Source organism: Homalodisca vitripennis, chromosome 4 (assembly GCF_021130785.1).
Source record: "Homalodisca vitripennis isolate AUS2020 chromosome 4, UT_GWSS_2.1, whole genome shotgun sequence".
Lineage (NCBI taxonomy): Eukaryota > Metazoa > Arthropoda > Insecta > Hemiptera > Cicadellidae > Homalodisca > Homalodisca vitripennis.
The window spans coordinates 71,318,097-71,338,559 of NC_060210.1; the positions used below are offsets into that span (position 1 = coordinate 71,318,097).

Consider the following 20,463-nt stretch of genomic DNA (forward strand, 5'->3'; position numbering starts at 1 on the left):
ACAATTCTGCAATGAATTTCTTCTTCTTTTCATCACCTACTTTCATGCCTTTTGCACTACGAAAACAAATAACAGTGTTAATACCATAGTCATGTGATTCTCAATCGATGGAGTCATTTTAAATACACAAAAACGGATGTAAACACGATTGACTTTCGTGATAATTGCATCGGCAGTGTGCAAGTGCGGAGCACCGACTTCAGCTGCAGAATTTCAAAACGATATTTACTTCAAAAAGCCTCATAGTCACATCCCTGAACATCTACAAATCCCATTGAAATAATGTGGTATTTTTGGCTCTCTATTTGTGTTATCAGGTGGTTTCCAGAACAGAACAAATTGGTTTGTTGATGGCTTTATTCAAATAAACCTTAGGATGTAAAGGTTTAGGATTAAAAATTTACAAATAAAATGTTTATATTCAAAAAATGTTGGATTTACTAGTTTGTGGTAAAGGTTGTGACCTAACCTGCTGCTGATCATTAGCTAGTATCGCTGCCAGGTTAGTGTAGGTTCTGTGAGCCTCATAGTGATGTGGGTGTGGAGGAGGTTGTCCCACCACTCGGGAACAGACCAAGTCAGGACTTGACCCACTCACCTGCACCAGACACAGTACATTTCAACAGAGCGTAGAATGTGATGGTGGGATTTTAATAATTCTAATAATAATAACTAATAACTTAAATAACTAATTTAATCATGAAATAAATAAAAAATAATTTAAATAATGGCTAAATCAATTTAGAATAGTCAAAATTCACTAATAACCTAAACTTATTTATAAGTATTATTTTAAAACTATAAAGAATTAGAGATGTGGAAGTATGACAGTTGAAAATTTTGCTGGGGCTAACGTTAGAGATGAAATGTGTTAAAATGTGTTAAATGCAAGTTTAGGACTAATACTATTGCTCAGGTCGACAATAAGGTACACATGGAAATTGGACATGCTAGTTTCCACTAGGACAGGAAGTGGGTCTAGAGGAAATGTAGACACAACTTTCAGCAGCTGAGAGATTGTTTTTTCTCATAATGTTGTTATAGAGAATTGCATATAGTATAAATATATCTCAGTGGCATACAACAATACAATTATTAAACTTGAAAATTTTTACTGAAACATAAATATTTGTACAAAATGATATTCTGTGATATCTTGATTTCAATTACAGAGCCATGAATTATTAGTACAGTGGGAAATACAGATAGATGGATTGAAACAAAATCTTTTTAGTATAAATTTGTTAATATAATTCATTGTAAATGTGATTAGATGAGCATTATTAATATTCAGAACAATATTAACATGTTAATACCATATTTAATTGAATCGGGTCATGCTAAAAGGGGATCAGTCAAAAAATATGAAAAATTGAGATAACAATGAATTTGTATTCCTAGGACCAAATTACATCTTTTCACGCTAAAAGGTGATCAGTCTGATGCATGGTTACTACAGAAACCAGTGCGTAATCAATTCATGCTAAAAGGAGCTCAGTCACTGACTGATCCCCTTGTAGCACAATTTGGGTGGTGGAGTCAACAAGCCAGCCAGCTGTCACACGGATCACTACTCGCTAGTTCGCTACCTAAACCTAACCTACAAAACGAATGTTGATTTTGATCATTTCGCATACAATCACAGCTTTTAAAGGAAATATTTTTAATTGATTTGCTTAAGCACGGTGAAAAATGATTTGAAGATGAAAGTGAAGAAAATATCGAATGTAATCAAGGAAGAAAAAGGAAGGCAAACAAAGATTTGTGGAAGAGAAATAAAACAAAAGCTGCTAGACTACAAGGTGAAGAATTTTTCGATAGTAAAGGAAAACTTAGTACCAAAGAAAACTACCGGATTACCATGCAGGCAAGTCAATTTTATTTTAAAACCTGTAGTTTTATATGAAACATTTACAAAATTGTGTTGAAGTTCACTTAGGCTACCTATGTTGTTTACAATCTAGTTTTACATGGACTAGGTTATCTTTGTTCATTCCTAGCCCTATTCCTACATAGTCTAAAGTAACTTAACGTATGTTCTAATACTCTTTACTAATGAAACTAATGGGGTTGCTGTACAGATAAAGTAGGCCTACTTCACCAGTTTTCCTATATTTTTTTACAGGTTTTAGGCTATATCCTTTTTGTATTGTTTCAGCTGCAAGAGGAAGAACTGCATGGAGGCTGTCACTGAAGAAGATCAAGTAGATGGTTTTGAACCATTTTTTAAACCTGAACACTAAAGACCAGCAAGAGACTTGTTTCTACAGTCCCTTATAGATGTGAACGATATAAAGCATAGGCGACCAAGAACAGAAGATGCTCGAACTAACTGTGCAGCATTTACATATCATGTAATGGTTGGTACAGACCGAGTGCAGGTATGTTTCAAGGCTTTTTTTATCATTACATAGTGTGACAAAGAAAAGGGTTGAAAGGATTAGAGCATTAAAAATGTTCGGTAAAAGTCCAGTGGACAAAAGGGGATTACATGTAAAAAAAATCTATGTCAGAAGAAACCAAACTTAAAATACGGGAACATATAGAGAGTTTTCCAACTAAAGAAAGCCACTACCTGGGAAGGCCAATAAAAGTACTTGGACGCAACTCTTAATATTAAGACGATGTACAGCCTTTTTAAGGAAAAATATCCACTGGAAAACTGTCGGGACTTACTTTCTTCTTTAATTTCTTTAATGAACACTACAATCTAAAATTTGGGAGACCTCAAGTAGATATTTGTTGTGTTTGCGAAAGAGGTTGAGAGAATAAAACTAAAAAGCCCACATCTGAATGATGCAGCCAAAAGGTGTGGGCAAGCAGAACTTCATGTTCACAAGCGCAAAACAAAAAAAATTCTTTTGTAAAATAAAAACCGATACTGAGGACAAACAAAATGACAACATTTTGTGTTTGTCTTTTGATTTCATGCAAAATGTGCAAATTCCAAAGATACCGGTCCAAGAACTTTTTTATTTACGGCAGCTTTCAGTAAATCTGTTTTTGTATCCATAACTTAAAAACTAATAAAGCAGATATATATCTCTACCACCAGGGGACTGCGAATAAAGGACCGAATGAAGTATGTTCATTTTTTATTACATTATTTAAATCACCTTGACAAGCAGTATAATGAGCTTCACCTTTATTATTCTGACAACTGCTGGGGCCAGAATAAAAATCACCCACTATCAAGATTTCTTTCCGCCATAACGGAACTCAAACTGTTCGACAAGGTAGAGCAGTATTACCCAATTAGAGGCCATTCCTTTCTGCCCTGTGACAGGGACTTCAGCATCATAAAACGTGAGTTGAGAAAAAATGATAGACTATACACTGTGGATCAGAATATCAGACTTTATTCTAAAATCGAGCAAGAATGAAAAGTTTGTTGTCCCACAAAGTAACAACCCAACAAATTCTGGACTTTAAAAGTTGGTGGCCTGTTTTTTATAAAAAAAAAGTTGTATCTGAAGAAACTAAAGGTAGAAACACCCCCAAACAACAGAAAATACTCTTCTCAATCAGTTCTTTTATGCACTACACTTACAGAAGTGAGTTTCATGGGAAAGTTGTTGCACGCCCGTTCATTGACTCGGAATTAAGCCATACTTTCAACCTTACAGGGCAAGGAAGGCCTGTTTTACAGCTCCCTGATAAAACTGCCTATTTGGAAGGGAAAAAGTACCATTGAAGAAAGCTTAAACTTAATGACATAATAAAGCTTCGACCCATACATCCCCATAGAATTTGAAGAGTGGTACAGTGAAATTTATATGTGGCCCACTACAGAAGAAGAACATGAGGACTTTGATGACTAAAAATAACTCATTGAGTTAACCTATGTTACTATTTTTACAGTATGACACACATTTAAACAATGATATTTCAATAAATTTGAGTGTAAAAACAAACATTTTGATCATTTATTCCCATTTCATGCTAAAAGGGGATAAGTCAAGCACTTTATATAATTTTTTTTAGTATGTAAAAATTGTTTTTCTGTCTTTTACATAGTTTCATTTAATTTATGTATGGTCTAATGTTGTATATTTTAAAAAATAATTGCTCTTGAACTATTTTTGTACTCAGAAAACAGTTTTTTTTAGTTTTCCGAAAAACTGTTCCTTGAAGACTGATCCCCTTTTAGCATAACCCGATTCAATTAACTTTAGCATAAAAATGACGTATTCGTTTATATTGTTTGTTTTTATCATACGTTACACATTTGGACATCATGTCTGTTTTAGACACTAGATCTTTACAAGAGTCTACTGATTTGGGAGTACAACTAGTAATGATGTACAGAGCGAAACATAATCTACTCCCTGAATAGCCCTTGTATATTAGTGCAAAATACTGAAAATCTGCACTTGCATAAAAGTTGTCTCTCATATTTGGCAAATTACTTTTACCAGCTGTAGAAAATCAAATCAAGATAGATAATATATGTTTATTTTATTTATTATGTATACAATGTGATTAAGTACAATACCATATGTCAACATTTAGTAACAGAATAATAAATATTTAAAAAGCCAATCTAGTCGGCCCTCTGCACTTTTCAGAAACATCCACAGGCAAATCTCATTGTCTCTTGTCACTCAAAGGGTAAATGGGAACATTGTAAAAAAAGTCCTGGAGTAAACAAATTATTACGTTCTATGTTCCTCTAGAATATTTGTATAACATTTTGAAAATTATATTATTTGTAGGTAGTAAAATTTAATTTTAGAATAATTATAGTCACATTAATATTATTTTTGAATTTATATTTTTACATGAAAGGTCTGTTTCCATGAAAAAAAATTCTTGTATTATGAAATACTTGTATAAAAATATCAAAAGTAATTATTTTTGATAGATTTATATTTTGTTCCATTAATTTATTACTGTTTTACAAACTATCATAAATTGGAAAGTGTTGTTAATTTATTAAAAAAAAAAAAATAGAAATAAATAAAATAACATTTTAACAGCTACCTAAAAATGCACCAGATTTGCTTGTTTCAAACTGTGGATTTACTTGAAAATAATTAGAAATATTATGAGATTATCTCCCCAAAACAAGTCTTACTTTTGATATCAAAATAAATGTTGTAGCAATCATATTGGATTTTGATTTCACTTACAGTTTATTTAGAATTGGAACAATTGTTTTTATTGTCTTAGTTTGTTTATATTATTACTGTTATATTTATTTATTGTATGTAATGATAAACATGAAAACCTATTTATAATAATAATTTCTTTTATTGCAGTTAATAATGACATGAATTGTATTGCAAAAGTTTAACTTTCACAATGAAGTACATTCGTTAAATATAATTACATTTCTTTATTAACAACTCGTTTCTGAAGTTAGTAAGATGTAGGATAGTGATTGTAAATATACAGTAAATAATGTAAAAATTATACGATGAAAGCCTTGACTATGCTGCTGTAACTTGTAAAGAATTCAAGGCTAGCAATTAATTGTTATAGAACAAATGAATCTTGTCAAACCTGAATTTACTTCACCTATATACTGTAAAAGGTTTTAAGGTAGTATCTTTTATTCAATATTAACATGTTACTGTGACCAAATGTCATAATCTACATCTTTGTGTCAAAAATGTAAGTTTTTTTAAGGTATTTCCAGTAATATTACTTTTCTATTGCACAAGATATTATGAATTATCAGACAAATATATTTAATTAAAATAGTGCCTATTATTTAAAAAAATGTTATTTTGGTTTATTTTTGTTTTTAAAAAACTTAATATTTGTACATTGTGGATTTTAACTTTTTATTTTAAATAATGTTTATAGTATAGGGGAGTATTTCTCTTTAAATTGTGTTAAACTTCATTTTTATCCTAAATATAAACAATTATAGATGTAAAACCACTCTTAAACTTTTACCATATTTAACTTCTGTCACTAGCCCTGTAGAGGACTACTAACTAGAGGACTACTAACTCAATGGCTTCAAACACACACAGACAGGAAAAACCTATCAAATATAAAAAAATTTAACTGTAGCCTCTCAATTAGCACAAAAAATATTGCGTCCTAAGTTCATTGAAATCGTGTTGTCATACTAGATGAGGAAGGCAAATCTGATAATTCTAAATATGCACAGAAAGTAGTGGGTATAGGGCCACCATATTGACAATGGTTGATGCGATGTACAGAGTGATTCAGTATCTTTCTGTGCAAAACGGAACATTGTACATTGTCCAGTTATAACCTCAAAATATGAGTGTTGTAATTGAAAATCCCACCAAGTGTGACGTGAGTAGTGTTATAAGATTTGTTTAGGTGAAAAATCATTTCAGCAGCCGAAATTCATTGTTAATTGTGTGTGGTTTATGGTTTGAACATTATGAGTAAAAGTGCAGTCCGTCAATAGGCAATTAAAAAAAAATTGAAGAACTAACTTTTACGATGTTGAAAGGAGCAGTAGGACTTTCTCTTGTAAGTGATGACCTAAAGAACAAAGTGAATGAAAAAGTTTTTGGGCATCATCACTTCGCAACTTTTGAACATTTTGACCAATTTCCTGAAATTTCTCAGTCTTTTACATGAGACAATGATAGAAAAACTAGGCTACCACAAATTTTATGCTCATAGGATGCCAAAATTCTTATTGACAACCAAAAAACAAAAAGATAAGAGTTCTTCCATAGACTTTCTTTCTCTGTATGAATAACTCTTGGTATGGCCTGAACTTAGCTCCTAGCGAATTTCACCTGTCCCAAAACATGAAGCAGTGGCCTGCATCTCAGTGGTTTGCCAAAGACAAAAAGAGCTTCAATATTTTGGGACAGATAGGCTACATTCATAGACGGCAGACTTTTATGCACAGGGTATTTCCAATATATGATGTGTTTGAATCTGTTTGACAATTATGTAGAAAAATGCTACAGATTTGGCATGTTTGTAATAAATGTTCTGTATCAACATTGGTATATTTTTTATTTCAAAACAAGGATTACCTACAGGATAACCATCATAAAATAAACACATTAAATAAACTAACCCATTAGGAAACATCAGAAGATCATTAGATTTTTTAAATAGAGATCAAAAAAATTTTTAAAGTATGAAACTCTCATGTGTATCTCCATGACGATATGCCTAATCCCATGCAATCCATGCACGATCTTCAATGAACATTCTCTTTTAGCAGCCTTACTATACCTGGGTGCCAATGAACGTATGAGTGGGCTGACTAAGGTTCTGACTGGCCAAGTCGGGTGTGCTGTTACTGCTGTGTCTGTTGATGGGGTAAGGTGGCGGTGGTTTGTACAGGTGTACCAATTGTAGGCCTGGGTTATTCACCTCCTGAATTTGAGCTCGGCTACACACAATTTGTAAATTAGAACATTCTTACATAGTCCTTATAAAGTACTTTTTCACACAAAAAGTGATTCCACTGTCAATTAACCCTTTTAGTGCCAGAGAGAAAATCAAATCCATGTTGAAAAGTGCTGAGCTAATTTTTGTGTGACTATGCGAAAAGTGCCAGAGGGATTTGGACCAGTTTAAGGTAAAATAACTTATATAAGAAAAATGTATTTTTACATTTTAATACTTTTATAATAAAGACCATTTAAAACAATCTAAAATCATGTGTAATAACCTAATATTGTATAATCAACACAATTATAACAATTATTTAAGCGCTAGAGGTTTATATTACTAAAAAGTACAGGGTTTTGGAAAATATTCAGTTAAAGTTTATTTGTCATCATAAAAAGCTTTTTTTAATTATTTTCTAAATATTAATACTTTAATGATAAAAGCCAATGCAAAATTATGTGTAATATAACAATAATTACTAAAATGAAACTCAAAACATAAACATAACCTTATTCGGGAAATTTTCAAACAAACTTCACAAATCTGTCCTCATGTCATCACTTTTTTATCAATTTTAATAGCTAATATAGCTTAAAAACATTTTTAATTAATAAAGACCCAAAAATTATATAACCTCCACTACACGTCACAACACCGTGATCGCGAGCCAACTGAGAAAGTGTTGTATTTTTCTTAGTCGTTTACGTCACCTAACAGCATTAAAAAGTATAAATATTAGTTTAAAATGTCAGTTTAGTTCATGTATTGGCCTTTGGTATGATATCAGACATTATGGGATAAGTTATAGAGGCACTACAAATGAAATAGAAATCGTCTCGTTCCGAGACTCCGGCACTCTTCATGTGGAAACGTAACATCTCGGAGCGAGACTCTCAGCACTCTAGCGTGTTTTTAACATCGTCTCGTAGCGAGATCCCTGGCACTCAAAGGGTTAAAAAACATTCTTCATTGCTATATTATAGTATATTAAAATGACGCTATTCATTCTAAAATAGAGATAATGACGTCACATATATTAAAATTCATCACCATAAACTTCCTAATTAATGTTAAAACTATTGTTATATGAGGGCTATCCAGAAATTATATTATGTATTGTTATGTAGCCGCTAGGGACAAAACTAATGCGGCCATTTTGATGTTAGTGGGTTTCTCCATTCAGTAGCTATCCAGTCGTGCTAGTGAGAGGTTACTGTCACTCCTTGTTGTTTTACAATAGCAGTTTAAAATGTGTGACACAGTTCAAAATCCCACACGAGTTGTGAAGTGCAGTCGGTAATACGGTTTTTATTGGCTAAATCACCAACTCTGTGAAGTATATGGAAATGATGTGATTACTGAAGGTGAAGTGGATCAATGGTACATTAGGTTTAATAATGGCCAAACTAATGTGCATGATAACAAAAGAAGTGGAGAGTTAAACATTGTAACTGAGGAAATTGTCTCTAAAGTTGATGAGAAGATTAAAGAAGACCTCTGATTCAAAATAACAGAACTCTCACTTAGTTTTCCACATATTTCAAGGAGTTTGTTACAGAAAATTGATATGCAGAGGTTAGGTTACCATCAATTTTGGACAAGATGGGTAATGAAAGTCTTAACAGAAACCCATAAAAATCAGTGTATAGCTACTTCATTGACATTTTTTGATACTTGCTGCTCGATTGAATCATTACAGGAGATGGGACTTGGGTAAAACAGGTGAATTACAAAACCAAATCAAAGTCTATGGAGTAGGGGTACACACACTGCCCAAAAAAAAAACCAAGGAAATGCATGCAAACATTGTCGGCACGGAAGATTATGGCAACTGTTTTTTGGGGCAGGATAGGAGTTCTTATTGTTGATTGCTTAGAATGTGGCACAACCATAAATTCGGCAAGGTATTGTGAAACTTTGCAAAAGAAGAGCAATACAAGACAAGATCAGAGGAAAGTTAGATTCTAAAATTTCAGACTTGAGAACTGGATGCTTTTACGTGGGAGGTGTTTCCACATCCGCCTTACAGTTCAGACCTAGCACCCAATGACTACCATCTGTTCGCAGCAATGAAGACCTGCCTTGCGACGCAGCGCTTTGATAACGACATGGAACTGCGAGAGGGTGTGACTACCTGGTTGAAATATCAGAAAGCAGAATTTTATAATGCTGAAATTTCATACCTAGTTCACCGCTACGATATGTGCCTAAATTGACTATGTTGAAAAGTAGTATTTTATAGTTACTTCCAAATGTATATAATAGAATTTCTTTCTTGTGCTTTTTTTTTGCTTATATCAAAATGTAATCTACTTTCTGGATAGCCCTTGTATTATCTAGAGGAAAAGAGTGATAATTTTTGTTAGCACTATTATATTTTGTAATAAATAACATTGTTGTAATCATTCAAAGTTTATATTTACGATTTATGAGTTCTATAGCGTATAAATAAGAGGCACTCCACACTATCCACTGTCTCTCAAATATATACAGTATATTATAACAGTTATAAATCACTCACGAAATCATTATTTGCTATACAACTAAGATGGATTGTTAATTTATAAATGCACAAAAATAACAGAAGCTCCAGAGCTACTATAATCAGTTTATACTCATAAAGACTAACCCGTAAGAATGGAGTCCTGAGACAGGGTGTTGAGATTCTTCTGAGTGAGCAGTGTCGATGTACACCCTGTCCACTCTTGCTACATCAGGATAATGTTTGTATGCATTCCCATATGATCGCACTCCCTAGTACAAGTATATAAGTAAGATAACATTTGAGATTTTAGAAAAGATAATTTTCAAGATACAAGCTAAGTAAAACAACCATTCTTGTTTGCTGTTATAACTCATTTCTTTAAAATTTAAGTTTTCCACTTATATTTCATATGTTAAAAGTTTGTTAATATTTATATGTTACAGAATTTCTAACCAGTTCAATTCAATTCATTTTGTCACAAAAAGTTACAATGACTGGTGTACTTTATAGAAGCACTTAGTCAGTGATATACTTTCAACTTATCTAATAATTTTGCAGAACAGTTTTCAACAGTTTGTCAGGTAGCACATTAAATAAAAGGAATCCCATATTAAAGGTACCTTTTTCTAAAGCATTTAATCTGTAAATTGGGAACTGATACTGGATTTTTCCTCTCGTAATGTAAAAATCATTTATTTTGGCTATAGTTTTAACAATAGTTTTATTGTCCCTCAATTATTTGTCAATGTATTTAATCTGAATTTAATCTGAAAAACGTTGGTTATCATTGTCTTTAGTTTATTTTGCAATACACAACAATGTTAAACAGCCATGTTATCCTTTAAAATCATCCGTTACCAATTATACTCCAGTTTAAACAAAGTATTATTGTCTGTCTTCCGGTTTGAATATGTAAACAAATGTTGAACCAAAAAAGTTCTGTAGCTGAAGGTGGCTCTCACAGCTAGGTCGAAATATCCCAGGAAGTTAATTGTATAAGCAATGTTTCAAAACATGGTGTGAACCAGATGATTTTGACGTTAGTTACTATTCTGGCCATGTAAGCCTAATAATAAAAAAAAGGATTATCGACTTATGACAATTCACCTCATGTAGGTGTGTCTGGTGTATCTCAGGCTGGCTACCGTATAACAATGCTCCTTGACCTCGGTACTTTTGCTGCATGGCAGTCTCGTAGTCTGGCGCTGGTCGGTATGATGGTAACATGGCCCTATCAACAGTAACATCACTCTAGTGATCAACTGATCCCACACAAGTATTGAAAAAATTATCTTTGTTGTGGTAGACAATGGTTAAAATGTAAAATAAAGACTCACTGAACAAGAAAGAAGTAGGTATTATAATGAGGGTATGATTTGCAGAGTATTAGAGTTAGTTACACAGATATTTAATAAAGCATCCGTTTGAGAAATGTTTTGTCCGAGTGTTTATCAATGACACATACCAGTAAGACATATAAGTGACTTATTGTGAGCTTAGTCTGATCTTGCATTTTCAATCTCTAGTTTCTTCACAATAAGGTAACAGTTTAACAATGGAACAAATAACAGATTAACAAATTATTTAGAATTTGAGATAATGTATTTACATTGTTGCTTTGTTGAACTATACCTTATTGAGAAGAAACTTGAGATTAAATATGCAAGATCAGACTAAACTCACAATAAGTCAGTTATTCGTTATCCAATTCCAACGTTTAAAGTACCATTGAATTTGCTGATAAATTTTCTAAAACAAAATATGTTTGCTCCTTTCTTGTAAAATTAGTACTTTTTAAGATATTTAAGTTTAAATATTTTAAATGCCTGCCATTATGGAATTCAATTTGAAAATTATACCGGACATTTTTTACTGATAGATCTTGCTAACATAAAGAATTTTATAAAGTTTGGTTAAAGTTGGTTGATTAGTTCTTAAAATATGATTTTAAGAATAAAAACGTAGACAGACACGTATATGGTAAATGGAAGGAGACACACCATTGGGTTGCATTAGAATTTTGTGCTTCATTTTACCTAAGGAAAAAAATCATAAAGTTTGTTATGTTGTGGAGAGTTTAGATACACCCTACATAACATTTTAAATCAGATATTGATGAACATTCATTAATCATCTCTTATTTGAGATTTGTTACTGTTTTCTAGAAAATATATTTTACTGAGCTTTGTTTTCAATTCTTCAAAGATAATATAATTAACAATATTATAATTTATTATATTTAAGAAATTCTAATTATAAAACATGACACTGCACATCACAGATAACAATTTAAATTGCCATATTGACATATTATTTAATCACAATTTTACAGCAATCTGGAAACTAACACATTAACAAATTTACAAACATGTGCAATTAATTTGAAATGAAATTTGTTGGTTTTAAACATGATCTCACTGACAAAGTTACGGGAAGCTAATTAATTACCTAAGCTTATCGATGTCGTGAGAGGCTGCCAAGTCGAGACAAGACGTGGACTGAGCACGCTGAACCTCGCGCTCCCATCCTCCCACCATCTCCCCTCGCTCCCATCCACCACTTCCTCCCCCTCCCACTTCCCGACTATCCAACTCCTCCCGACTGCTGCCCACCTGTGTATCCTGCTTACCAATCATACACACTTCAATTATATCTATATAATCAAAACTTTTATAGCGACAAATTTACTTACATAGCAGTTCTATATAATTTACATGATCAAAATTAGTAATTATTTGTAGCAGCAATTTCTAGGAACAATATTATTTTGGACACTGCCATAATTCAATGATATAAAAATTAAGTACATATTTTGAGATTTGCAATCTGATCTCTGCTACGAGGTAAGTAATTTAACACATCTTTACAATCTAGGTTAATAAAAAATCATACTAAAGCATTGTGACAGACATAAGTCAGGAATCGCAAAAACAAATTGGGTATGGAAGTGATTTCACCACACATCTTTGATCCCAATGATAATTTAAAAAACCAGTTGTTATGTTTATTTTTCAATTTATAGTTTTCTTCTCATGGATTTCATAGTACAATATGCTGTTCATATAACTTAATAATGAAGCGTTTTTAACTGTTCTTCATTAATGGTTTACTATTATAGTATGGTGTACATACAATGCAGTACTTCAATAGAAACAGTCTCGTCAAGCAATGGACTGCGAGATAAAAGAATTCTTCACTAAATTCAACAAAAGTTTGGCTGAACAAAAATGGTGGCACGCTGCTCCCAAGAATGTATGTCTAGGCGTCCACACTTACTGAACCCCAAAAATTTGCCAGGGAATAATAAAATGTTCATTAAAAAAATTCGTCCAGTGTGGACACATCTTAATCGTTAAACATGCAAAGGGTTGGTTTGTGAAGAGAGCAAAGTTGTCTACTGCACGTTTACAGTTTGTAAATATTAAGAAATACACAGAGTTCAATTACTTAAAAAAAATACCTCTGTAGATGTTTGGGTGAAAAGGCTGTGAACTAGTTGAGCGTTACTTCCTGTCTCTGACGCCTGCTCATTCTGCATGAAAAAAGTGTGCTGGAACAGACAATGAAACATTTAACAACAGTTGCACTATTCAAATAACAAGAATATATTACGCGTCATCAGTTAGTGTCAGCACTGCTCGTCACACTAAGTTCCTAATTTTGGAGTCAAAAAATATTCCCAATATCTATTATTTTGGCATTTATTTTATCAATGGTGTTAAAATATAACAGGTTCGATTTTGAAGCTAGTTGACTCTCTCAAAATTGATTGTTGTTACAGTTTTATCTGTTGACTGTTTGTTTTGATTAGTTGCCATCTGATATGATATAGTGGTTATTAAATTACATTATTACAAAATGTTACAGAATTACACAAAATTAAATTGTTCTTTTCTGAGTTTTAGTAACTTTGTGAAGAGTGTACTCAATAAAAACAAAAATGAAGTGTGTAATGATAACTTTGATAACAAAATTTTAAGTGAAAGTGATGAAAAAATGTAAGAAAATTATGTGACAAGCCCTAACCTTAGACTTGGGGGTGGCCGAGTAAACAATTATTGTTAGGTAACTAAATACTTAAAATTGAAGATAATAAAATACAATTATAACTAGGAGTACTAGTTTTGTGTATTTAAAAAACATTCACTCATCCTACTTAGGTCTATGTGATCTAGTAACTAAACTAGCTGCCTTTGCAAACAACTGAAACAGATTAGATATTTTATAACATTTGATTTTAGCTATTGTGTCTACTGTCAGCTTTTTGTGACCTAATCCTCCTTCCACAGCATGCTTGAACCTCAGGGTTGTCGAATACTTGATTATTCCAGCATTGTACAGGTCACAGGTACAGATTGGTGAGAACTAGCAGTGAGAACCTTTTGGTGACATTATAATCATTGATAGTCAAGACCAATAAAAAATCACTATTCGACTCTGTTTTGAATTCTTTAATATTTGTGTGACTAACAATATTAGCAATTAAGTAACTGACTTTATCTTCTCATGTCTTTTAGTATGTTGTCTGTTTATCCATTACAGCAGTTTCTTGCACACTTTGTAAGTAATTAAATTAACCTTTAGCGCAAAATTATATATAATTTGATTTATAAACATGTTTTATCAACTCATTTGCATACCTATTTATAATAGCACCGATCTTACATCAGGTTTTAATTATAGTTAATGACAGTGCAGCAAAGTTTAATGGTTTTATGCCAATTTGTAGTTGTTTTTTATGTATAATGTGCCTATATATTTTTTAATCACTGAAACTCAGTCTTAACATGTATATAATTTAACCCTTTTAGGATGATGGAAATATGTATTGTTTTTTTTTCTAATACATACTTTTGAAGTGACTCAGCGAAGTGGACCAGAAGGAGATATGGATCATGATTGACAGCATTGATCACATACTGTAGGCAGTCATCATAACCCAAGGTGGGAATACTAGGTACTAAAACACCTATAGACTATTCTAGATTAAAGAACAAAAAGTCTAATTTTTATCATTTACATTTTTTTCTAATTTTAGATTTTTACTAATCAAAATATTTTTTTTATAAAATTTCTTTTAAATGTGTGAAAACGTATTTTGTTTAGTGAATTTATATTAGGTTATAACTTTAACAGATGGAAAAATATTGCTTTCCACTTTCTATCCCTGAGTGTAATAAATTAAATTCTTACATATATGTTTCTGTTTATTGAGACGTTTACCTGGTGCACACACATTCGCCACACATACTTGGCAGACTCCACATCTGTCAGCTGGAACTGAGTCGTATCCTCAGGGTTCTGACATTCCATGCCAAAGTGTCTCTTGTGATTTATCACATTTGTTATGTCTTTCCACCTGTAAAACATCACCAGCTATTGAAATATATGTTCGTTTGAACTACCTTTAGATGATTGCACTAACAATCTTACTTTTTAAATAGTCAACTGAATCTTGGATCAAAGTGAAAAATACTCACAAACTTTTGTATACTTGCACACACAAATATACAATTGACAGACACATTAAAACTTTTTTATTACAAAAGTTTACAAAATCAGGCATACCCATGTACTCAAAATATTAGTCTACCAGTTGTAAAAAAGGAATAGAATTACAACATGACATGGGAATTTTTGATGAAAACTTTAGATAGGCCACACCATTTTAATAAATGTTTAGTTGATTTAATTTTTTAAGTCACTGTATGAGATTTTATGATCCAAGTAATATTGTAAAAATTATGTTGGTAGATCAGCCTGCACCAGATAGTCTGATAATATTTGAAGCGGTGTTGCCTGACTACCAGCTGATTGTGATATGAGGTGGCTATGGTCACATACTACTTGCGTGATTTAAATGTAGTAATTTCCCATACACGTAAAACTGGCAACAGCGTTTTGCACAGCGTATAGAGCGTAGATTAAGACGCACAAGTCTAAGGACTATTTTCATTTGGACTGCTCTAGTAAATGTTATGACATGATCCAACTTAAAAATCATGTTTCCCAAACTAATATGTATATATTTACCTGTAGAACTTTGAAGTATGGTTATGTTCGGAGGCCACAACGATGCCTGTCAAAGAAACTCCGATAACGACTTCATTGCCACTTTCATCCTGAAAAATGTGAACTATTTCAAACTGAATCAGAAAAACGTCACTAGGTCTTTTCTTTGGTTACAAAGTGTCTTCAAATATTTTTGTAAATTATTCTTTCAAATTAGTACATTAAATATGTTTCTAAACTCAGACACATAGCTTTATTGAAAATAAATTTTTTTTAAATATGTGACAGATTCAAAATATTTTTTAAAAAGCTAGAGCATTTCTAACTGAGCACATAATGTACCTTAGCAAGGAAAGTCTCCTGCCCATAGCCATCCAGTTGCTGAGCTGCCAAGATGTAGTATTCTTCAGCTGTACCTTGAGCAAGGCCTGCCAGTGCTGAGTGCTGCAGTATCACTGCTTCTGTCAGACTCTCCAACTGGCCTTGTTGTGTCAGATGCTGTAAACATTACCCATAATAATAATAATTCTACAAAAACAATCATAACACAAGCATCAATTTATCTTTCAAATCAAATATCAAGTTCATGATTGACTTCACTAATTTTAAAAATATTGATAGAAAGGTTCATACAATGGACACTTCCACTATGGAATAGGTCTTTTTGCTACAATCAAAGTACTTTTACAAAAGTATAGTTTAATTTAGATATAGACACAAATTTTTCTCTTAAAATTTAAAAATATAAAGCAATAATGTCACTTTTATTATATTGATTTTAGCATTTTGGAAACAAAGACCTTCCTACCTAAGTTAACATAGAAGAAAAACCACTAAATGAATACTGTATGCTATTCTAGTAGATAAAACCACTTACTTTAGGAAACAAGGCAAAATCCTTCAAGTACTCTGCAGTATGCCTTTCTGCATCATAATTTCCAAATTCGGCTGCAACAAACCAAATTTTTAATGATTTATAAAGCTGAAATGCCTTTATACAGCTGTTCAATGATTTAAAAAACGCTAATGATAAAACTACATATTGTTTTCTTTTAGAATGGTACATTACACACTACTTGAGCACTCACACAAATCTGATTTACATATGATCTGCTGTAATCTCTCCATTAAGCAATTGCAAGGCTTGTAACTTGATTTGTATTCACTCAGTTATTTGTTTATTAGAAAAATATACTATTGTACAGTATTGCAGTATGACATCTGGATTATGTGAATATACAACAACTATACGTAATTTGAAGGAACAAATTGTATTGAAGAGTATTAGAAGACAATTGAAGGAGAATTAACCAGGTAACAATTTATGGAACCTAAAAACCTTTATGACTTAACTAATTAATAAACTGGTTAATGTTAAAATATACTGACTTAAGATCTGTTACAAGTACTTAAAACTAACCTTGCATGCTATAACTTGCCAGCAGAACTGCTTGTTTAGGATCACAGCTCATGCGTCCTTCTATTACATCATTTTTCAGTTGTAGAAAGTAATGATACCTGTAAACCAAACAGAATATCACTATACAAGACTCTCTCTCTCTCTCTCTCTCCGTGACATGTTTGGTCAGAATGAGCAACATCACTACAAAGCGTGTAGACAAAACTCACCTAGTCATTTCATCATTTAGCAAGCTGATTCCTGTGACATAATACATGACTCTCAGGTAAAGGTTGAACTCTCGAGCGTACTTGTCCAGTTGTCGTTTCAGGGGACGTCCCAGTTCCACCCATCGAGGAGAACCGCTGCGAGAAATGTATCTCAGGCCAAAGAACTCTGGCTGAAAAATAAAACATACATCTAAAATATTACAGTCTGCTCTGTTTACTTTATTACTGCAAGTTTCTAATACCAGTTTCACTAATGCTATTGTACTAACTATTTGTGGCTATCTTCACTTATAACAAGATGACCCTCAAAACATTGCCAATTACAGACCAATCTCTCTTCTCCCATCAGTCTCAAAACTTATTAAAAAAGTAATTCTTATTAGACCCTTAAAGTATCTAAGAGAAAACCAAATACTAACTGACTGGATTCATCTATGGAAAATCTACCACAACTGCAATTATCGACCTAGCTAATTATATAATTGACAATATGGAGATCAGCAACACCATCACCAGCTTATACCTTGATCTCAGTAAAACCTTTGATTGCCTTGGACATAAACTCAAATTGACTAAACTTCAAAACGTTGGTATCCAACAAACAGCACTCAGTTGGTTTGAAAGCTACCTCAAAGGACGAAAGCAAATAGTGGAACTGAAGGAAACAACCAATGGACTCTCACAATCACTACAATCTCACCCCCTACCAGTGAGGAGAGGAGTTCCACAAGGCTTGGTCCTCGGACCAACTGATGAAGTTAAACATCTGGCATAATACTTGACAAGAACATGTGATGGAAAAACCATATAGATAGCCTCTGCCCGAAGCTTAACTCAGCGTTGTTTGCATTAAAGAGAACCAAGACAACTAGTACTCATAAAGCCACGAGAATAGCATATCACACGCTATTCGAAAGCCACCACCGTTATGGAGTAGCAGTCTAGGGTGCTTCTTTAGGTGGCAATCCCCACAAAGTTCTTGTAATGCAGAAAAAAAGCTATAAGGTTAATGGCTGGAATATGACATTGAGCTGCAGAAACATTTTCAAAAACAGGAAAAATATTGACAATAACATCCATTTACATCCTAGAAACCATACTTTATTGCATAACTAAGGATCCTCCAAAACAAAGAGACCTACTCTGCCAATACACTACACAAGCAGGGGATTACACTCTACCAGTCCATAGAACAGCATTGTTCGAGAAAAAAACCATCATATACTGGAAATTAACTCTTCAACAAGCTACTAGATCATCTGAAAGGCAACCCAGGATCTATAAAGAGAAACCTACAGTGTTGGCTACAAGACACGCATACTACACACTCAAGTTCTTCTCATGGAATGATGAATCTTAATTAGACCTCTCATTTAATAATAGAATTCACTTGTAAAAGCTGTTTGACTCTGTTACATATCTTGATGATATTGCTAATAAAGCATATTGCCTATTGTCTATTGCCTGTAAGAGGAAGAGTATAAAATTCTCACCAAGTTCATACAACATTTCAAAATATTAATTTAGTTTTGTTACTGATCGGACTGTAGTTTGGAAAAGAACAGCGTGTTGACTTGTTAGTACCATCCTTTTTTTAAGGCATGCAAAAATGCCATATATTAATCACAATGTCAATGAAGCCAACTTTACGTGGAAACATTCAGAGCTTTGTTCACTAAAGTGGGTTTCTAAGAGCATTTAAATAGTAAATGATAAATATTCATCACCGCTGGTTGATGAATCTATGATAAACCAACTCCTTAATGCTAACTTTGCCTTTGCTATCTGCATTTTACACACTACTTATCAAGCAAATATAAACTAACTCCTCCTCTTCAATTTCTCTGTTAGGCTATCTCCAGTCTATGCGACTGTATATTCTAGTCCCTACTACAATAGGAGCATAGCAAAGAAAAGTGGCTCTATTTAAAAATAAATCATGAATACAATAGACATATTCAATACTGCTTAAATAAGCCCAAATAAACCGACAAAATGTTTGAAATGTCACTATTTTCCATCAATGTTATTCCTCACTCTCAAAATAACTCTTTACTATTACTAGTGTTACCTGTTGAAGACCAAGTCTCTGACAGACATTGTCCAAACATTCCCTTCCAACACTCTCTGCAGACAGAGTACATTCTATGGATGTGCTGTCCAGCAACTCCACACAGATTACAAACAGTGATTTAGACACCACATTGTACTGTCTGCTCTTCTTTAATCTCAATTTGAACGGCATTTTCCTTAAAAACACAAACACAACTCTGATATAATCATATAGTTGCACAGAATTACTACCATTCCTAATAATCTAATATCTTAATTTAATAACTTAAATAATTTTTTTTACTTTCCAATTTTAAAAAAGTATTAAAATAGATTGTAAAACATACGATCATCAAATTTTATTATTTAAAAAATTGTATTTCAACATATTTCATGATGTTTTAACACATTAACTGTGGCATATGCCTTATGGCACAGAAAGCTAAGTACAGTGGAGTCCCGCTAATCCGAACACGTGTAATCCTCCACCCCCCCCCCCCCCCACCCCCCCCCCCCCCCACCCCCCCCCCCCCCCACCCCCCCCCCCCCCCACCCCCCCCCCCCCCCACCCCCCCCCCCCCCCAAAAGAATCTTTGAATATTTTATACAACGGAAATCATTTTACTACAAATATGACTGAATCTCGACTGATTTATAGAATATCTAAATTACACGATGAAAATGTTACTAAATTTTACTAAAAACTCTTGACTTATGATATTTTGTTTGTAAATGTCTTTGAAGACTAGGTAACCATTGAAGAGTTCTTCCACATTCGCAATGAGTCGGTTTATTTTGACTTTCTCGGAAAATTCTTCTAGCACAATCTCTACAAAAAGCCTTCTTTTTATCTTTACTATAATGCCAATCACAAAATTTGGAAATATCCTTAATTTCTTTACAAATACAACATTCTTTCTCTTCTAAAGTTAATTTTT

General features: G+C 32.8%; 1 protein-coding gene across 3 annotated transcripts in view; it reads right to left on the reverse strand.

Annotated features, from left to right (window-relative positions):
* Nucleotides 1-19,745, reverse strand: part of LOC124359503 (tyrosine-protein phosphatase non-receptor type 21) — a 45,779-nt gene extending 26,034 nt beyond the window's left edge. The window contains exons 1-13 of one of the 3 annotated variants that reach the window (XM_046812292.1): nt 19,545-19,745; nt 17,474-17,643; nt 17,265-17,362; nt 16,722-16,792; nt 16,187-16,342; nt 15,866-15,954; nt 15,056-15,191; nt 13,293-13,382; nt 12,281-12,456; nt 10,940-11,063; nt 9,977-10,101; nt 7,186-7,345; nt 470-598 (exon numbers count right to left, since the gene is read on the reverse strand). In XM_046812292.1, the coding sequence (XP_046668248.1) occupies nt 470-598; nt 7,186-7,345; nt 9,977-10,101; nt 10,940-11,063; nt 12,281-12,456; nt 13,293-13,382; nt 15,056-15,191; nt 15,866-15,954; nt 16,187-16,342; nt 16,722-16,792; nt 17,265-17,362; nt 17,474-17,643; nt 19,545-19,718 (1,698 nt within the window). In that variant the 5' untranslated portion in view covers nt 19,719-19,745. The remainder of the gene's footprint in view (nt 1-469; nt 599-7,185; nt 7,346-9,976; nt 10,102-10,939; nt 11,064-12,280; nt 12,457-13,292; nt 13,383-15,055; nt 15,192-15,865; nt 15,955-16,186; nt 16,343-16,721; nt 16,793-17,264; nt 17,363-17,473; nt 17,644-19,544) is intronic. The other 2 variants (XM_046812293.1, XM_046812295.1) reach the window with 2 other exon arrangements.
* Between the last annotated feature and the right edge of the window lie 718 nt (nt 19,746-20,463).